This window comes from Echiichthys vipera (assembly GCF_963691815.1).
Source record: "Echiichthys vipera genome assembly, chromosome: X".
Taxonomy (NCBI): domain Eukaryota; kingdom Metazoa; phylum Chordata; class Actinopteri; order Perciformes; family Trachinidae; genus Echiichthys; species Echiichthys vipera.
Window position 1 is genome coordinate 36,194,995 of NC_139825.1, and position 22,347 is coordinate 36,217,341.

The following is a 22,347-nucleotide window of genomic DNA, read 5'->3' on the forward strand; positions in this document are numbered from 1 at the left end:
TATTCTGACTTTTATTATTTCCCTTACCCAGTCAGTGTTCACATAGTTATTTGTTACTGAGTGCCAGAAAAAAGGGAGAAAATAGATGGCACCCACTTTTGTATATATAAATAGTGGTAAAGATGGTAAGCTATGAAAGACATCAATAAATCCGTCTGAATTTCAGCCAGATTGTCATTTGCAATTTGACGTGCAATTTGAGACTGGTCACAATTGACTGAACAATTAACAATCATGATTGGAGTAGAATTCTGCATGCTGTGCTCTTGACAGAGACTGCCCAGATTTGAAACTGAACTTTGCTGCAGAACAGACAGACCCTTTTCTCTGTATCTTGCAGCCTGTTGCTCCATATTTTTCTATTTGCCTTATTTCCAATCATAGAAGAATTACAAAGTAATGCTGTCTTATGTCAACACTAAGAATGTAACCGTCTAGAGTGAATAAACTGTCAGTGGACAAAACTGACAGGGGTTTCATGTTACATTCAGTGCAAGCACCCACATTGTGGGTTGTGTTGAGGTGGCTCAGGAGGTGGAGCTTATCATCCTTTAATCGCAGGGCTGGCAGCTCGATCTTTGGCTCCTCCTGTCTGCATGTCGAAGGTTCCTTGAGCAAGACACTGAACTCTAAGTTTAAACCCAGCTTCCCTGTATGGCAGCTCCGCTTCCACTGGTGTTGAATGTGTATGTGAATGAGCGGCCAATTGTAAGGTGCTTTGGAAGGTAGAAATGCGTTATATAAAGGCAGTCCATCTAACATTTTTGGCCACTCAATTGATCTGTTATCCGTACAGTGTGACACCATGCCAGGCTGAAAACCAGTGCATAAACTGGCCTCTCTGGTTGAAAAACGCTCTGTGACTTCCTGGATTTGATTGCATGTGGTTGGAAAATGTGTTTTGTTGCACCTGTAACCAAACTCAACAGTGCAACTTCTTATCGTCAACAGGTTTGTATGATATCTTACGAACTTATGCACAACAATTCATACAATATGCCGTACTAATTAACTCTGTGAAATGGGGACTGGTAAGTGACTGTGGCATTTCTAGGCAACAAAAGGTGAAGGTTTAGGGCGTGATCACACTGTCCTTTTGGCCTTGATCGCGTGTGTGTGGCTTTGTTTACAAATCTTTCCATAGACCTCGGAGTTTTTGTGCGTCTTGTCGACTGTTTTTAAATATTTTCATCCGACCAAATCTGCAGTAAACACTCCACCTCCGCATCACACCAACATGAACCTTTCACCGTCATTGTTGTTGTTGTTAAATGTCCGCGCATGGTCCGTCCTTCTATTTACATGTCCGAACAGGCGGAGATAACGCTACTGCCGTAGGGCTCGTGCTCGTACACGTGCGCACGCTCGTGCTCGTACATGTGCAAACGGCTCCGCTAAAGCCCATCTCTTTCAAGGGGGCCGTGGAGGGCCAGCTGGCCCCAGTTGAGCGCGGAGCGGGTGCGCTCACACTACTTAAAGGTACTAGACTTTAGCTGAAAAAACGGTTTTGGCCGCGGCCAAAAGGACAGTGTGGCTCGTCTAGGCAACAAAAGGTGAAGGTTTAGGGCGCTATCGCACTGTCTCATTGATCATCACACAAAACCGTTTTTTCAGCTAAAGCCTAGTACCTTTAAGCCATGTGAGTGCACCCGCTCCGAGCCGAGCCGTTTGCACATGTACGAGCGACATTTAACAACAACAACGATGGTGGTGAAAGGTTCATGTTGGTGTGATGCGGAGGTGGAGTGTTTACTGCAGATTTGGTCGGATGAAAATATTCAAAAACAGTCGACAAGACGCACAAAAACTCAGAGGTCTATGGAAAGATTTGTAAACAAAGCCACACACACACGCGATCAATGCGTGTGACGTGTTACGGCGTGATGGCGTATGGACAGCAAGAAGCATTGGCCGAGGCCCTGGTAGTGTGAGTACAAACGGGGCTGGGGCGCGGAGGGGAGAGGGAGGGGGGACAAGTACCCTAAAGTCCGGGTCTCGGTCCGGGAGGATAGTGTGAGTGCCAAATATTAGGTCAGCCTGTAATATCATGTTGGATGTATCGGGACTATTATTTTGTGCATAGATACTCTGGTGACGTTCACAGCTTGTAATGAGTATTCTGACTCATACCACAGGATCTTTCTAAAAAAGATGTTAAAACTGTGGACCACTTTACTGAAAAAATGTATCTTCAATGAAGAAAATCATTCATCACCGTCCCATTTGTGTTCCCCAAACCACTCCTTTGCTCTGTAAGTAAAAGTTCATTTTTGCAAATTGATTGAATTAGATTGAATTTCTAACATAATGGCAGCATTAGTGTATCTGGTTAAGTACAATTCTGATTACAGGCACAGCAATGCCTTGTTTTGACACTGAGTACAGGGAGACAAAGGGAGGTACTCATCAAAGTTAATCATTAGCCAATTTCATTATGACTTTCATGTCTAGGTAATGTTGGGTCAGTAGTCTTCCTGACAGCATTCGATACACAGCCTGTGTGTAAGTATTCTCATACTGATGCTTCTGTGTGGGATGTGTGTATACTTTTTTTGTAATTGAAGGCTCTTGCAAGTAACTGGTTGTAAGATTATTTCAAACAGCGTGCTATTTTAAACATATATTTTTTGGTTTAGGGAATGGAGCATGACGGTTGAAGAAATGTAAAAACAGTGTAGTCCTATCTTTGAGTAAAATATTAATCCTCATTATCACCACAGTCTACTGCTTGTAATGTGATATTTGGCACAGTATATGCAAAATGCCCTAGGCCTGGGATTATTATTATATCATATCCAGGTAATAAGTTATCATATCTTATCTTATCATTTTACAAGTTTAGCTGTGATGATTATGCACTACAGGAGTTTTGGACATCAGTTTGAGTATTCCACTGTATATATGACTTTGTCTATCATGATCTATAACGACAGAAAGAAAGTATACTTGATTAAATCGCCTTGTAGACTTGATTAAATCGGCTTTATAATTTCAAGCATATCTCTTAGCCCTAGCATCTTCACATACATTGTTAAAGAGTTTAAGATATAGATGGAAATGTATTTTCTATTTTATTTGGTCCTACCTGTTGCCATGGTGAATAGTAGTACTGGAGCTTCATGGTGGCTTTTTATGCTCAGGTTCAACTAACTCCGATGAGCTGTTCTGGAAACGAAAACTCAGAGTTTCCCATCTCAGAATAGATCAACTCAGAGTTCAGTATCAGGAGTTTGTTAAGCCTGCTTTCCGAAACAGCCCCCTGTTGTGATTATATTAGCATATGGTCGAGACAGGCATGCAGGCATACTTGAACTCAGCGGGGGGTTCAGCGTATGCACCAGCTGCAGGGCCGGCTTAGACAAATGGTGTGCAGACTCCACCTACCCTCGCACCAGGGGCGGAGTGGCCATCGCGACAGCCAGGAGATTTCCCAGTCAGCCGGTGGCCAGCAGACTGCCCTGCGTGTGATGTTTGTGACCGGCCCCTTGAGTTAAAACTCTTCAACATCAAACACGTTCTTCTGAAATTCTCAGCAATCTCTATAAACCACATATGTGGGAGAGTCCAACCACTATGTATAACACTTGTTGTGTCTCTACATCTCACTCATGGTTGCTACAGTGTCACACTCACTCTCATTAATCCAGCCTACTGATTTTTGTTTAGCCTCCTATCTTGAGCTAATTATTTTTGTTTAGACATTGCATAACTTTCATGACCACAAATATAAAATGGCCAACGATTGAATTTGTTTTTTTTGTTCTTAAATTAATGTAGAATGGTTGGAGCAAAGCCTCATGGGAAATGGGAAATGCTTATCGCTCCAATGATCGCTCCACGTTGATCCAATGAACGAATGGGGATGAATGAGCGGCTGTCAGACAGAGAGAAAGCAGGCATGGTTGAAGTAGTGGATTTTCTTACAGTCGAAAAGGAATTGGATTTGCGTGTTTGATTTGCTCAGCTACACCTGATGGAGGTCAAGAAGAGAAAGGAGAAAGGAGGGGCTGAAAAGGCCAGAATGAAGAAGAAGCAGATGCTGGAGGAGAGTGCATCAAATGGTCGAAAATCACGGATTTATTTTGAAACAACCAGGCATCAACTAGTGATGCAGGTGAGTTGACAGGAAAACGGTTAGCTCAAGCTTTGACATTGTTGCGAATTAGCAAAACATTTGAGTTGAGTTCTTCATAGTTCCTCCTCAGTGGGGGCAGTGTCGTCACATCACGGTCTGCACCACAAGTTTTATATACACACACACACACACACACACACACACACACACACACACACACACACACACACACACACACACACACACACACACACACACACACACACACACACACACACACACACACACACACACACACACACACACACACACACACACACACACACACACACACACACACACACACACACACACACACACACACACACACACACACACACACACACACACACACATACACACACACACACACAGGGGATGGGTTGTGGTCCGGTGCAGTCAGAATTGTTTTTTGTTTCCCACTCCCCCCCTTCTGGCACACTTCCGGTGTACCCAAACTTTCCTCTGTTTATGGAGTCTGGCTGTCGGCTATATAAAATAAATACAAGAAGTTCTTTTGACACCAACAATGAAACGACATTCACTTTAGAGACACAGATGAACTTGGAGAGTTAGACTGAAAGTGAGAGGGGGAACTTCTGTGGAAACTGAAGGAACGCCTGTCTGACATCAAGGCAAAGTGGCAAAAATATAAAAAAATGTAAAAATAACTAAAGCGTAAGACTACATTTAAAATGTAATATTAATAACAATAAACTTTATTTTTGGAGCACCTTTCATGCAAAAAATGAAATTTAAAGTGCTTTACGTTAAAAGCATAAAAATGAGAAGACAACTATTAAGAGAATTAAACATGAATGGTGCAAATCAACAGGTAGCACGCAAGAAGAACAGCACTTACAGCATTGAAGAATAAAATAATTACTAAAAGGGAAGAACAAACAAATAATTTAATTTAAATACATTTTAAAAATAAAGGAACTGGAGTGACAAACAACCGACAGTAGTAGCAGCTTGATGACACTTCATCAAGCAAATCATACCATAAAACACAGAAATAGAATATAAAATGCAATAAAGTAATAAAATGTGGAGTTGCTCAGTGTCAGCATATCAGAATCAGACTGTGGTCTTGGACGGCTTCCAGGTGTGAACTGTGCAAATTACTTTATGGATGTCCTCAGGGAAACTCCCCCCTGAAAAAATAATGCTGAAATCAAGTGTCTCTGAAAAGTAAAAAAAAAATGGACATTTGGATTATGCTTGCAGCAGTGGTTTGTGAAGTTTCAGTCAAGTTTCATTTTGAAACATTGTTTTTTGGTGCAACTCAACAAGCAGTTGTTTCTGTCTTCAGAGCCATCTTTCAAAAGATAGGCTTTATATTTGAGGATAACTTCTTTAAAGAGGTGAGGTTGGGTAAAACATTAGAAATAGGCTCTATTTTGAAAATTTAATTGCTTTCAATCTTGGCTACTCTGTTCCAGCCAGGTCCAGGCAGGTGGGCCTACGACCTGGGCCACTATCTGGGAGCAGTGCATACCAATTCCCTGGTACTTAGCGACCCCCCTACTGTGTCATTTAAATCAAAATTGACCCGTGTCAGATCCACCTCTCAACCTGGATGGCAAAGTAGACAGTCAACGCAGGTAAACCCTTTCGAACACGAAATAAACCCTAGTTGAGCCCTCGGTGTGAAAGTGGTAGAGGTTTCTTACGTTTCTTCTGCGTTTCTTCTACATTTCTTCTGTATGTTAAACAAACAGCAAGGCAGCTGATGTTCTGATTCACTTTAATCATTTATTTCTGCTGTAGGCAGTGATGCAAATACAGTCATGCTAAACTTTCACTCTACAGTAGGTTATATTGGCTTTCATGCACAACAACATTGCTCATGGTGCCTCATCAAATATCTAGCCTACATTATAGGATTTTGTTACTGGACCCAATGTGTGTGGTACAGGTACAGCATATTAATTTTGGGTTTGAGTTCAGCTGTTTTTTGTCAAACTATTTTTAAGGTCGAGGTTGAAATTTCATGCTCAACTGTCACTTTTGTGATAGTGGAGCCTCAATAGTGAGGACAAGATGTTAAGGTGAACTCTGAATTGGATACATTCTTAATGTAATGAAACTGTTGACTGGGCTACAAAGAAACGATCTGAAAGCTAAAATAGATTGGCCCTGTTTGAAGTGGAAATGGAATAAATGGAGACAAATCAAAGCAGTGATTTAATCAAATAATTGTATCAAGGAAGGTCCTCAATAATATTATGAATTCACTCCACAGCTGTGGCTTTAAATCCTGCTCCATCCCAGTCCTGCTGGTTTTCTTCCAGTCATTTAATCAGGGACTCAACCACAATCTGGATGATGCCTGAAAGCTGTCAGATGATATTAACTGTGCAGCAGGAGAGAAAATCAACAGGTCACAGACTCATCAGTTTATCAGTTTAATTTAAAGACACTTTGAAGTCTTTTTGTTAAGAAGATGGAAGCCCTAACTATATTAGCTTTTCCTCCCACAAAGGGCATCAAACACAGTTCACTGACTTGCATCAAATATGTTTGGTAAAAAAAGACCTTCAGATTTAATGTTTTCCATCTACTGTCTAGTATTTCCCAGTAATGCTTTTCTTATAGCCACTAGGTGGCAGACTTGGGCTTTTAATTTTCTATATATTCGACATGTCATCATTGTTAAATTCTAAGTGTGATGCAGTACAAATCCAGACTTGTGTATGCTGTTGAAAAACTGGGTAAAAATCCAATGCTTACAAATGTTGTCACGGTTATGCTGGTAAGATTTTATCATAAATGCCCAAAGATTTTTGCATGTTGGAAATTTGACTCATGGGTAAATCCTAAACTTGTGACCAAGTACTGATCTTTAATCCTGTGTTTTCTTGTACCAGCATCCTTATGTGTGTGTCTGCATGTGCACATAAGCATATTGAGGCACAGTCATTTCCTTTTCAGCAGATGTTTCACTCAGAAGTTTCAATAATAAATTTCACTTCTCCCTTTTCTGCAAAGCATGTCTTGACTTGCTATAGGCAGGCCACTTGTCTAACATAACATTAAACCCCTCATTGTACCAGCCAAACATTTTCTCATTTCTTTGAATGGAATGGTATGTCAAACTTTTGACTGGTACCGTTCTCATTTAAGGTTGCTGAAACTTTAAGATGGACAAAATACAGAAGGACCAACCAGCACGCCACATGATGAGCATCCCTGGGAAGACACCTGAAAAGGTTAGTGTCATTAACTCAAAGAATATTAATAACTTTATGACTTTACAGTTTGTGACAGGAAATTTGACTGGGTTTCTGATAGCACTTTTTTTTTAGTATTTGCCTTATGTCATGCATGATGGTAGTGGGCATGTATTTGTGAGCAAACTGCACTTCAGTACATGAACTTTGGAATGTGTACACATTTCTGTGCTGTTTTATTTTCTGAGACTTTGACCTGTTGCTGAAACAGAGGTCCCCTCCACTGTTTGAATCTGTTGTTGAGATCACAACAATATTAGAAATAAAGGACCAGTGTATAGGATTTGGGTGGATTTATTGGCAGAATATAGTATTCATAGCTATGTTTTCATTGGTCTATAATGACCTGAAACTAGTAAACTGTTGTGTTTCTATGAGCTTAGAATGAGCTTTTCATTCTACATAGTGAGTGGGTCATGTCTAGATGGTAACTGTAGACTTGTGAACTAAATTAAGCTATTGCAATATGACCTAACCTTAAACATTTTAGCTCAATGCCTAACCATAACCATTTAACCTAGAATATTCAAGGTCAATGCCCAACGATATCCATTTAACCTTAAACATTCAAGGTCAATGACTAACCTGGATTTATTCTTGGGAGATAACGCAAATCCATGTTGTCAGGCTTAGAGTAATGTGTTTATAAGGAGCTACTGGCAGCTACGGGCATGGTTTAGGTGTGTGATCTACAATAATTTTTACCATGTGATCCTCAAGCAGCCGGTAAGGTACCCTCTCATCTGATGTTATACATTACACAGACTAAAAGAGTGATGCTTGGCTTGCTTTAAGACTGTCATTGTATAATGTTGATGTTGTTCAACTGGTAAATACTGACCCAGCGCAGGGCTGCACAATAATTCAGTATGATAATGTATATTTTAGCGGAATTGATACTGGGAGTAAAATAATCATATCAAGATTTCATGATACACAATCACATTGTCTAAATTGACAATAACAAGGACATTCACTCAAACTTCTCAAAAAATGTCTACTGAAATACCCGAGGGAATATCGTTTGTTAGTTTTAATCAAACCTTAAATTACCAGAAAGTTCAATGTGATTAAAATCACTGGTCAAAAACAATATAAAAATGTCTATCGTATCTTTATTAGCTCTATAGTGATGTAAAACAGCGTCTAAACTATGTTACAGCAATATTTATTCAATTCATTTGGGAAACACTTTATGTTGTGATCCTTGCACGTTATGTTCATTTTGGACTAAAGTTCTTCATAAAAGTAGAAAATATTATGTACTTTTAATTTGTCAAGTATTTAATTCACACAGGAGTATACAAAAACAGTCTTTACCTTGTGGTTATTTGATGTAGACTATTTATTTATCAAGTAACCAGAAGCATGCAATATCTTGAATTCTTAATCAATGTGAAATTACCTATATCAGGACAGAAGATGTTGGCCATATATACCTAACCCTGTGCCTCCTACATTTATTTATCACAGGCTGGGTCCTTAATAGAAAATGTCTCCATGAGTTTTATTTTCCTAACAACTCTAATTGTCTAACAGCCTAACAAGTCCTGTTGGTCCTCTAACCTCCTGACACAAATTATCCCATTGTTTTAAAATTCTGTGAAACGCTTTAAGACAACTCTTGGGAATTAATTATCATTCAAAACAACTGTGTTGAAGGAGATGCTGTTGCATATACCTATTAAAGTGGTAAAATATACAGATTGAATAGGAGGACCCTGAGGGAGAGCTCCACTGAAACACATTTCACAACTAGTGCATATTGCAAGCAAGTCCTCCAAACAATATGACCAGAGAGGTTGGTTGTTCCTGCCCTCTAGCATGGTACTGCAGTGGTTACTATGGTTCTCTGTTTAAACCCCTGGGTCCTTCTGTGTGGAGTTTGCATGTTCCCCCTGTGTTTGCATGGGTTTCCCTTTTCTCTGGCCATTTCCCACAGTCCAAAGACATGTAGGTTAATTGTTGATGCTAAATTCCTCATAGTGAATGTGAGCTACAATGGCTGTCCATTTATCACTTTTAGCACATGCACTGCAAACCTGATATTATTACCTGGAGGAGCTTTGTGTGAGAATTAATTTCATCAGATTGGACATTGTCCGGAATTCATATGAGAAAATGGCTTGTGTGTCAGCCCTGTGATTGACTAGCAACCTGTCTCTGACCCAATGTCAATGTTCAGTGTCCTTCCTGTGACCCTAAATGATAAACAGTTTCAGATAATGGATGAATGGAATTCAACCTCACCATTTTGTCCAAGATATGTACATAATAATTTCAAGCTGAGAGGAAGATGAATGATGCCTAATGAATCATTATTTTGTATTTCCTAAATAAAAGAAGAAGAAAATATATGAACTCATCAACAGTTCAAATGTTTATCATTTCACAAATGGATTTTAACAAGACTAGGAGTCTATAGCCATTTTAGCAGGGTCTGTTGTTGTTTTTTGACACAGCGGTGGTTTGAGCTAAATGTCAGCAGGCTATCATGCTGATTTTAAATGTTTACCATGGTCACCAGCGTATTTGCTAACATGAGCTAATATGCTCTATAAGCTGCAAATGCATAAAATTGTACACATTTGGTATGAGCAAAATCTTTGCTATTTTTTCTTGCTAATTGCAGATGTTAAGTGGTCAGTCTGTCCAACACTTTAGTCCATAGCAAAAAACAACAATGCAATAACCATATTTCCATGGAACTTGGATATTATGTAGTCACCAGAGGAAGAACCCCAGTGTTTCTGGTCACCTCTTAACCTTTATTTTTATTGTAAAATTTTTTATAACCCATTTATGGTCCTATAAAATTAACCCATTACATTAATAATCAACACCATGCATGTTCTGGCCTAAATGTGAAAGGGATATCTTATAATCTAATTGGTACAGTCACATGAAATTTTAGCGCGTCCATTCTCCTGAAGGGTATAAATGGCTTGAATTTCATGACATTGTGGCCTTTTCTCTTGCGTTACTCGTAACATGATTTGAGCCTCTGAATTGACAAGGCAGACTCGGTAGCAAACTACATGTTTCAAAATGATTCAATACCCACATTTGATGTTATTGGAAATACTGAAGATATTAAAAATAAAAACTCCCTCTGTACCAGCACTATGTAGGTTTGTTTATAAAAGAAAAAAGAAAAACAAATATTTTTCTTGGGGTATCAAGAATGTATTATGGGCTTTAAATAAGTATAGGCTTTAATCAACTAATTGTAGGACTTTACACATTTAGTCTGGCTATGATTTATTTTTGTACCTGCAATACCTACTCACAGCATCCTTTGAATCTAATAATAGGCCTGTGTCTTGGCAATGTCATTCGCTCTTTCTAGATGATGTGTGTTTTTAGAAGCATAACATTTCCGATAATAGCTACAGTTCTGTTCTTATTCCTCTAAATACCTTATATGACAGCTGCCTTTATCGTTTGCCATCAAGTGGAACTTTCTTTGCTCCCCATGTGTCAAACAGAGCATGCATGTTGTCTGATGTCTCACTCAAGGGCTAAGGGAAGGGAATGACACAGTTACCTGGCCTAGATACCTGGGTGTAGACTGCATTTCCTTGATTTTGGTCTGACCTTGACATTGATCAACAATGTGACAGCCACTGACAAGCCTCTAACATTATTCATGTGTGTATGCTTCGTAATAACCTGTGTGTAATGTGTTTTCTCTCTTTTGCAGCCAGTCACAGCCTGTCTGTTGAGCGCAGCCTTCTTCGGTGCCCTGGGATCATCTTTCATTTACGGCTACAACCTCTCTGTGGTCAACGCTCCTGCTTTGGTGAGTCAAACAGTCTGCTTGTGTAGAAGCACCATTTACCTCTACTAGAAAATCAATAAACATTAATTTCGACTGTGCTTCAAGAGAAAAAAAACATAATCATAAGTTTACTCTGTAATTTAATACTTAACCCTATTAAAGAGCAAAGGACATACATTTATCAGCTAAAGAGCCAGATATTTCCCTCAGGAGAGGAGCCAAAACAGAACTAAAAGGGAACTTAAATGTTGGACTCCAAATAAACGATTATATTGCTCTGTAACCACTGGATGTGGTCAGCATATCAACTAAAAAGGTGATGATATATCAATGTTCAGAAATTGAACTTGGTTGGACCCATGTAGCCAAAAAACTCCCCAAACTGTTAGTGCAGGCTTAAATACGTCTCTCTAACATTAAATATTCATTACAAAATGTTCAACAAATAAAGTTGAAGATCTGTACGCACTATACATTATTATGTAACACTCAAACTGCGTCATCAGGACTCTGACGGTGTGGTTTTACAAAGATTTTATTGACAGTGTCTTGATTCAAATGTTGCTTGATTCTAAGTGGCAACCTCTGGGGCTGAAAGATGAATCCAACACCAAAGGGCCAAAAACTGCTGTTCCTCAAATGGCCACTTGAGGCTGGCTTCAAATCTGAGTCTATTCCCATAGACCCCCATGCTAAAATGTCCAATTCTGACAACTGCACAGGGGATGAATAGTACTCACCATTAGCAGGACAGTAGGGTCATTTGGTCTGCCTCAGCTCCACCTCTTTGCCTATTTTTAAAATTTTTTAAAGTGGGGGTAAGGCGGAGTCAGGCACTGCCAAGACGGTGACTTAGACCTACCTACTTCAGATCATTGAGAAGAGCACATAGATGAAAACAAAAAGAAATCATAAATCTCTCATGAGACGTAACCAAAGATGTTCTAACTTCGTCAAAAAGTATGGCCATCATTAAGGGACCCATCACTCATGTAAGAAGCTGATTGAGAAACTCTGGACCTTAAAGATTTTGGTTTTGTTTTTGACATTTTTCCACTTGGACAGTCTCCCAGTGAACTCAAAACTTAAAGGGAGCTTAACTGGAGTTATTGCTACATGTAATGTGTCTTGGTGGGAAAGTCTTTAAAGCTCTAAACCTTAAATGGTATGCAAGAAGTTAAAGCTGCAGTCGGCCAGTAGAGTTGACTCTGTCAAATTTTGAATGTTTACAACTCTCATGCCCCTCCCCCACTACCACCCAGCTCCTCCGCTCCCTTCCATCGAGTGCTTGTCAGTGTGTGTGCAACAGATTCCTGTGTACGCATCCATAAAAAGCATGGGGTACTTGCAACACGGAGGTAGGCTGGCTAACTTACTCATTGATAGCAATTGTAAATGTAATTTAGAGTATGCCTAGCTTGAGGCGTGCGCCTGTGATATTGTAACATGTGCAAGGGGGGGAGTTGGGATCTGTGGCGTGTGCACGAACTGTGAACTGCGCTGAGTGGACAGGATGATATGGCCGCAGTGGATTTTGGCAAAACAAACAACCAGCTCTAGGTGTACATAGAGGCGCGTTTTTTTCCAAAATCAGATGATTTGTGTTCTTTCGGAGCATAGTGTCGGCTTCAGTGAATATGATCAAACAAATGCTGCCGACTACGACTTTAACCTGGAAAACATGCTTACACTATTCTTCGTAAATATATAACACTGGAGGGTTTTACAGTTTATTGATTCATGGTAACTTTACCTTGTGTTTGTTGTATGCTTTGACAATAACAGCTACTGTACAGAAGAGCAAAGCTTGTTTCAAACCCGCTGCTTTAATAAACTGACTCAAATGAAGCAACAGTAAAAAAAAAAACAACAACCTTAAGCATTCCATCACAGGAACTGTGAGAGAACAATCCGGTCACAGAACAGCGGGGTTCTTTTAATTAGGTGCTGGATTTTAGAGTTGAGTGACCCACACATCACAAGCTTTCTCTGGTTGGTGAATTCAGTGAGCAATGAGAGGATGAAAGGGAGAGAGAGGAGAGCTGGCAGCTCTGACCTGTGAGTCTAATTGATCCCCAGGATCAGTTCAGTAATGCTGTTCCACACACTATTTACAGGGAAAGACGTAGAGAAGCATACATTTTTCATTATTATAATGCACATTATCTACTGTTTGCCCTCAACCCATCAGCAGCTGTAGGTGAATGAGTACAGGTTCACAAAAGATGCCCTGCCTGCTGTGCTTCCAGTAAAGATCTTAGCTCTGCACATTCTTGAAAAAACTTTCAACTGAGGCTTGGGCTTTATTAGAGACTGAAACAGGTTGCTTGTTTTGGCACCTAAACTACCTAACTCTTCCACTGACAGTAGACTGTATAAAAGATAGAAAGAGATATCTATGTTGTTTATCTTTTGATATTTATCAAATTATTTATTACTGGTTTATTATATTTCTGGGTCAAAAGCCACTGCCATGGAGTGGGGAGGGCGAGTTATAACCCCCCTAGTGCTTACGTGGATGCAAAACCTGATAGTAAACCGAGAATGCTGTTTACATGCGTGAATAATCGGGGTACTGAAGGAGTTCTCTAGGTCTGTTAACCCGGTTATGAGAACTGCAGAGGCCACTTGGAGAGCAACTGGGTGGGGGAGGAGCGGGGATGAAATGAAACACACCTGCCATTGTTCACTATATATATATAGTATACTGTATACACATTTACTGCAATCAGTAATTTTTTAGAAAAATATTAAGCTATAAATGAGATTTTCTTAAGAATCTATCTACTTAATAGGCAAGTGAGCAGCCTACATAAGTAAGAATAAAGACTTCTAAGATATTATATGCATATTGTTCTTTAGTGGTGAGCAATCACAGAGTGTTATGTACATTACTGCACCAGTTTCAGAAGAGTCCGTTTTCAGGCTCACAAAACAACGCCTCCGTATGGATGGTCGGCCAAAATGATACAAAAGTTATGTGGTTACAGGAAAACTCATCTCCTATGGATGGGTCCTTAGTCCACTCTTTCCTTGGCCTCTTTCCTTGTTTTCCAAAACAACCTCAAAGCTAAGATGATCTTAAAATTCATTGTTAAACCTTCTTCAGCTTAAGAGCTGTTTCCCCAAAAACACTGATTAATGATTGTTGATTAATGAGCCCCTCCATCTCACTTGTAGGAGGCTAAGAGCTTTAGCTAAGAGCTCTTAAGATGCGCCAGAACCTACAGGAGAAACCAAAACCATGTTTTATTGAAGGGTTTATTTTTTTTGTGATTTTGATTTGAAATAATTAATCATTTTCAATTATGCCAGCAATGCATAATCATCAAGTTTTTTGAGCATTTAACCATACAATTTTAAGAAGCTCAAATATTCCATCAACACTTTTCCGCTCGGTTGATAAAATGTTCATTATGCCTGCTAACCTTTGAATGATCAAAGACATTCAGCAACTCAGCAGGGGAGCTAGAGACTAAATTCTTATAGTCATTTCGCATTGATTTATTAATTCCTGTCAAAAGTCCAGATACTTGAGCTGTAAGAAAATTGGCTCCCTTTCACCTCTCCTACATTGCTCATGTCTTTACAAATCCATACAAAATAAATCAACTGGCAGCTTCCCTCTTTTACTGAATGTTTGCCAACAATGCCGGCAAGTAAAAAATGCACTGTATTCAGAAACACTAAACACAAACTATCCATGATCCAATCGCCCAGAAAAAAACCCATATCATCCCCTTTGATAGCAATACACTAAGATCACATTCAGCTCCATGTATGTGCCCCAATATTCAGTTTCCCACATGGAGGCGTGCCTCCCACTGCGAGGCAATATTAAAATGTTGTGCAGCTGCAATTTAAACAGAATAATAAAAGAAATGTTAAAAATGCATTGAATTCTAATAAACTCTTTAGCTCTTATGCAAAGCAAACACTTGCTATTTACATACTCCTCATTTTAGACTCCACTGCTCAGCTGGAAGACGATGGGATTCTAGCACTTTACAAGCCCATGCTGTTGGCTTTGTACGGTTAATGTTCTTGTTTCTGATGTGATTTATCTGACTTTTTTGCTGTAATCTGGTTTCTAATGAGCTTTTCCCGAGAAAGACTTCATACAGGGATTGGTATTGTTGTGACAGCAATGGAGGGAGATCAAAGGAAGTATGATTTCAAGAAGCAATACATCCTCATATTCAAAATAATTTTATATGAAGTAAAACTGACACTTGACACTAAGTAGCCTTCAAACACATTTGCAGCAAACTGCTCTCATTACACAACTTGTCCTCCCTTTGTACTGTTTGTGGCTCAAATACTTCATCTTACAGGAAGCAGCATAAAATGCACTCGACATAAATAAGACAGGGTTCCAATATTAAAGAATATTAAAAATGCCTAAATGAAACTAAGAAATCAAGCTAAGAAATATAGGTGATCACAATATACAAGTATCATACTATGATTAAAAAAAAGGGCAAACTGACAGAAAAACACCTGTCCAAATACTCAAAACTGCCTCTGTGTTAGTCCCCGCTACTGTCTGTGTCCCAGGACCCCAATTTGCCATGATGACACACACACACACACACACACACACACACACACACACACACACACACACACACACACACACACACACACACACACACACACACACACACACACATACACACACATACAGACACACACACACACACACACACACACACACACACACACAGAAACATGAAAAGGACACTTCAGTCAAAGCTTTAGTGCTTTGTCACATCGTATTCAATGACTCATTGCTTCAATTTGTTCATTCAATGCAGAATATCAGAATCAGAATCAGCTTTATTCACCATGTATGTGCAAACATACAAGGAATTTTCTCTCCTCTGTGTACACAATACACCAAAATACATGTGAATATGTGAGTGAAATTAAGTACAGACTGTGATATGAGTTAATAATGATGTAATTCAATGTTAAATAACAAAAATCATCTCCTGTTATTAAATCGCATGCAATAAACTGTACCACCAGTACATTAGGACGGTTAAACAGGCATAATAAATAAGGCTTTTCTAAATTAGTTACATATACATCAAAATAAAGCAAAATAAATTCATGTGAATTCTAAACCAATCCAGAGTTATCAAAAAACCAAGAGACCTGACTTTTGGGCATAAACAATAGAAAAATATAAGTTTAAATTATGTCAGAATATATTTTTTAAAGTATCGTCCCCAACATGTTTATAACGTTTTAATATTAAAGATTTAATTCAATAAACATAGGCAGAACAGCCTATGGTCACTTTTTTGGCTCCCCTGTAAAGTTGGCCAAATATCACTTCTGGCATCTGACATTAAATTCATTTAGCTGACTGGACCAAGGGCAGTCTGAACAGGTGAGTTTTCAGTCTGCGACGGAAGGTGTGTAGGGTTTCTACTGTCCTGATGTTAATTGGGAACTTGTTCGCCATTGTGGACCGAGGACAGAAAACGGACGGAATTTTGTTGAGTGGTGGCTGCCCGTCCCCTCGTAGTGTGGGAGTAGCAAACCGTTTGGCAGTAGCAGAAAATAGTGGACTGGCTCGGGTATAAGGTTTGACCATGTTCTGGATGTAGGAAGAGCTGCGGCCATTTGCAGAAGTACCAGTGCCTTCAATGGGATTTGAGCCACCACCGGGTGCAAGTGCAGGGTGAAGAGGAGCGGTGTAATGTGGGAAAACTTGGGTATAGGTTGAAGACACATGCAGGTAGACCAGCTAGTCAAGACATGAGATGACAAAAGCCTGCAACAAAACATGCTTCGCCTATTTCCTCAGACGAATTAAAGGATTAAATTAGTACTCATTTTGTTAGTCTGTTAGTTTTATAATATATATTTTTTTATCATATAATTATTAAGATTAGTTTGGATCATGAAGCCAACTTTTTTCTCATACACACAGTATAAATTAAACAAAGGGTCACCTGTTTAAGTCCCCACACGAACCAAGTACTGAGTGTGGACTAGTCACGGGAGAGATGCTAGTTTGCCTCATGGGTACTTCTGAGGTGCCCCTGAGCAAGGCACCCACCACCCTCGGAAGCCTGTCCACCCATGAAGTAGTTCTGGCTGTGACTAATTTTAGGTCAATCCACAATCTTTTTCGAACCAAGTCTTTTTTTTTCTCAACGTTTAACAGATTGGTCACCTTTTACAGTAACCTGATTTTAAAAAAGGCACTGCAGTGATTTGTTTTAACCGTGCGGCAGTTTTACAACGTTAAGTAGAATAGTCTCATTTGTCGTCTTGGAGTCATTGTAGCGATGGTGAAATCTAAGCTTCATGAAGCAGTGAACCAAATTGATACAGCTGCGTCATGAATGACACTCCTTCGAAGCATGTCATACAGTCAGAAGGGTGACATTTGCTGGCTGTGTCAGAACTGCATCAGAAAGAAAGGCCTAAAAACCTACGTAACAAGGCCTCGCTCGCAGTGGTAATGTCATTGTAGCCATGGCAAAGCAGGGGTCGATACAGTGTCTCACAACACTCCCACCTCATGAGATCAATGCTGTGTCGAACAAGCAGGTTCCAGCATAACATTCACTGAGTCATTGGCAATTGTAAAGATTTTGGGTCAGTGTGTGTATAATCTGCAAAAATAAGTGTTACATTTTTTTATTTCCTCTTAAGGGACTAACAAAAGGTCTGCTTTGTTTATTATTTTTTCTTTATGTTTTGAGTTGTCACAGTGGAACTACCTTTTGGTTACATTTAGATTGTTGGTATTGCCTCTAAAGGGAAAGGGAACCGTATAAACCTCACCTTTCATATGAACGAATTTTTAAGATGTCCCTCTCCCATGTCTCTTGTGTTGCAGTACATTAAAGCATTCTACAATAAGACATGGATTGAGCGATATGGAGAGCCTCTTTCAGCAGAGACAGCCACCCTCCTCTGGTCCATCACGGTGTCCATTTTTGCTATCGGTGGCCTTCTCGGAGCGCTGTCCGTCTCAATAATCCTCAAACAACTAGGGAGGTGAGTTGACTCGCTTGCACTTATAATCAAGTCTTGTTCTTAAAAAACACAGAAGTGACTCTCCCACAATTGTATCACATCTGAATCATAAAATGAGATTAGCGGATTCGCCGGCTAACTTTCAGATGGGGCATGTTACCATGGTAACATGCTTTTGCACAGTTTCAGTTCAGAGGATCAGACCGACGTGTAGGCCTAAAGAACCTGCCTTTTACCTGACCATCTGAGCACTGATATTGAGCCAGGTCATGGCCCATTTCTTCGTTTCTTGGGACAGGAAGAACTAGGGTAAAATGTTTTCAACCCAGTCAGGCAGATTGTTCTTCGGTTCTCTTTCACAAGGTTGCAGCTTTCCAGGGTTGAATTTAGAAGCAATTTCTGCTCTTTGTTCGCCTATTTTCTTTTACTGTGTTCTTCAAGGACTGGCTCAGCTGTTTTTTTCAGCTGACAACAGGATCAAGTTATACTATGTTGCTTTTAAATGAGAAACTTCAGTCGGCCATGTCCTAGAAGGAAGATTTTTTGATAATTGGATTTTAAATTTTGCTTAATCTGAGGGTTTTCTATTTGCAACTGTTATTCCAAGCATTGTGTATCTCCTCTGCCATATGTTGTGATGCTTCTGTCAGACTATTTAATTGAGTAAAGAGGACACCGGTCACATCATCAAATATAGCTTGCCAACTGGATCATAGTCTCCTAGTGCAGTCATTTTGTTTATGGTTCCTGAAGAGAATTTTCACCTGCAAGCAGAAAAAAAGGAGATCTAGAAATTATACTGTAAACAAGAGGTTCTAAAAGCACACTGTGAATTGGTCATAACTATTTTGAGAAATAATTATGTTCTCAGAAACTACATATCTTCAACTTGATCAGCTCATCAGAATTCCCCTGCAGCCACCTCACCTGCAGAACTGATGGGACTTGAATACAGGGTATATTCGCCCCATGTATAAGTCACCATACTTATTATATTCCTATACGAAAATAAAATGCACACTTAAACAGGTTTTTTGAGCTGTAAACTAAATTATATGACAGTATTGTGATGAAACACATAAATGCTGGTGTTAATAATTACATTTTTCCACTGTTTTAAATCAGCAACATACATACTAATTACGGTCTTTACTCTTTCAAAAACTGTCTAAAACAGGGTCACTGGGATCTCCTGTGACAGTCATGTCTTCTCTGTTACAGCGGTTTCCTCTGGATTCATTTGTTTTTCCTTAGTGCAGTCCTTTTTTTTTTGAAGAGCTGAGCACAAGAGGCGCTGCATGGGACTTTGGCAACACCAAGAATTGCAGCAGCTTCACCAAGAAATGATCAAATGCTGTCTATCTTGTTAGCCAGCAATCTCTCGTTTCCCATTGTGATGGCGGGCAGATACATCTCCTTTCCTTGGCTCCTACCCTACACCCTTTGTTCTCCCACATGTGCACCCACATCTTGATTTATTCGATATAATTCTTCTGACCTAAGGGTGCTAGTCAAACCATTTGTTAGTATGATGTTGAGTGTTAAGGCATAAATGTCCTTTCGGATCATTTTGAATTGAACATGCATTAATTGGTTGTGCTCACACAAAGCCACCTAAAGCTCGACCGCCATGAGCAGCCTCCTGTGAAGAATGCACACTGATTTTTTTCTGCTTTGCTGGCTCTGAAGAATAGTACACCTCGACTTCTTTATCTATCCTATGAAAGCCATGGATGCCTCTCTTTCATTCAATTTTTTTTCCATAAAGACTCTTTAGAACATTCTCACCTTTGCTACTCTTTGCTTCAAAACCTTGCTGAAATGTCACTTCTTAAAAAGTTTCTTTGATAGGAAAGTGTTTATGAGCCTTTAAAGTTTTTTAATCTTTCCACTCTTGCAATTTTACATTTTTATTTTATCCCCCAGTTTTTATTCTTGTTTTTATCTGCAGTGCTGTATATAAAGTGTATTATTATTATTATTATTATTTTATTATTATTATTATTATTATAGTTAATAATATATCATCAATAGTAGCTATGTAGATTCCACAAATCCATCATTGGACTGATTTTGTCAAATTATATTGTAACGAGATTAGGATTTATATAATATTTGTGTTTCGGATCATTTGAACCTGTCTATTTGTGATGTTTCTCTTTTTTAACAACCATATTATTTTCTTGACTTTAGAAAGGGAACCTTGCTGCTGAATAACTGCTTCGCTATAATAGCTGCTCTGCTGTTGACCCTGGGTGAAAAGGCCAAATCTTTTGAGATGCTCATCATCGGCCGGCTCATTATAGGAATAGACTCTGGTAAGTGCTTCCTTTACTCACCAGGCAGTGTAGAAAAGTCAGTGTGGAGAAAACTACTCCATGGTAGAGATATAATAATGTCAGTCAACAGTTGCAGCCTCTTGGACTGTATTTTTATTACAAATCTCACAAAAAAACTTCCCTGTGAAAAAAACTTTATACTGTGTGCCTATCCACACTGTATGGATGTCAGACATGGATGCTTTACAGCTTCTTCCTGACACAACTTGAGACCTTTCAAATAAATTTACTCGGTGCATCTTGAAAGTGACCTGACAGCATCGTGTCTCACATAACGGGACTCTAAAATGCACCAACAGCAAGAGAATAGAGGCTACCATCTTCACCATCTACTCAAATGGCTTGGCCACCTCATCAGGATGCCAGTGGGCCGCATCCCACAGAAGATCCTTTATGGCCATCTTAGATGGGGGAACTGCTCAGCTGGTGAACCAAAAATTTTTTCGAAGATCAGCTGAAGGTTTCCCTTAAGAGGGCTCCACCCTAGAGACGCTAGAGATGGCAGCCATTGACCCAACTGGCGCCAACTATGTCATAAAGGTGTGAAAGTGCCACAGAAGCGTGAAAGTCCTCCTTAGGTGGAGTTTGAGAGTCTTATTACTACGTCATATTACGTCCTTGTTTGCTCCTGTGATAATTACTACGACTTCTACATGTCACTTCCTAACAACAAACGCCAATCATGGAGGAAAAGCTCAACATCAGTACTCATTCATCTCCGTGACTACAGGTTATGTTGCCTGTAGACACACATTTCCAGGTGAGCAAATTGTTGTAACACTGGGGCCAACAGACAGTAGACTCAAAAGCATGACTCAACTCACAGGCAGAGGTGTCCAAAAACCCAAGGCAAAAGCAGGGTCCAAAACACAAAAAAACAAAAACATGAGAAGAAAGGCTGGAACATAAAACACGGAGGAACAAAGGAGAATGGGCACAAGGAGAGGAGAGCACACAGACCAACTACACGAGTGCTGTGTTCGGTTTTCCCTCATTTACTCAGTCACTATTCCCTTTTTGTGTTTATTAAATAATGATCTATAAAGGGATGAACAAACGAGATATCAGACACTACACTGGAATTTCTGCTTCTTCTTCTCCTCTGGGAAAACATTTGGAAATACATTGTCGTATACGTGAGTAAAATGAAGGGTATTCATATACACTCAAATTAGCTCTGCATTATGGGGATTTTAATAGTGGACTATATAGGGAATGAAATTAACCACTGAGAATCGAACACCCCTACAAAATGGCAAACACACTATATAGTGCACTTCTTCCATGATCGGGAATGATCTCGAACACAAATAAGCAGAGTGGGTAGAAAACACAGGTGGAAAAACATGACTCCTTAACTCGCACTTAAGACAAGAGGTGAGTATTTTCAAAACACAACAGGAAATAACTAAAATTAGAGAAACCTTAACCAACAGACACAGATATAGCAATTGTGGTTTATATTTTGCAAGTCTGATAGGCATTTGACTCCTGACACACCTCTTGATTGGTAAAACTGTGTGCTACAAAAGTGCTACATCCACCCTCTAGTAAGTCTGTGGTCTGAATGTTTAGGAACAACATCCAGCTCAGCATCGATATGTGTTACCTAAATAGACTTATTCACCGCAGAGCACAATCACAATTTGAAATTTGACAAATTGGTTTATGTCAAAAAAGCTGTCTAAGGATTAAGGGCGCACTCACACTGTCCATCCGTACCGTGCCCCGTGCTTTAGGGTACTTGTCCCCCCCCCCCCTCTCTCCCCCCGGGCCTATACGTCATCACACCATAACAGGTCACACGCATTGATCGACGTCATCGCGATGCGTCGCTTTGTTTACAAATCTTTCCATAGACCTCAGAGTTTTTTT

The 22,347-nt window shown here is 39.6% G+C and overlaps 1 protein-coding gene across 1 annotated transcript in view; it reads left to right on the forward strand.

Moving 5' to 3' along the window:
• Positions 1–888: 888 nt before the first annotated feature.
• slc2a9l2 (solute carrier family 2 member 9, like 2) overlaps positions 889–22,347 on the forward strand; it is a gene marked incomplete at its 3' end in the record, with an annotated part of 127,137 nt that continues 105,678 nt past the window's right edge. The window contains exons 1-5 of the mRNA XM_083939221.1: positions 889–951; positions 7,244–7,329; positions 11,054–11,152; positions 17,994–18,154; positions 20,327–20,451. Coding sequence (XP_083795347.1) covers positions 7,261–7,329; positions 11,054–11,152; positions 17,994–18,154; positions 20,327–20,451 — 454 coding nt within the window. The 5' untranslated portion in view covers positions 889–951; positions 7,244–7,260. The remainder of the gene's footprint in view (positions 952–7,243; positions 7,330–11,053; positions 11,153–17,993; positions 18,155–20,326; positions 20,452–22,347) is intronic.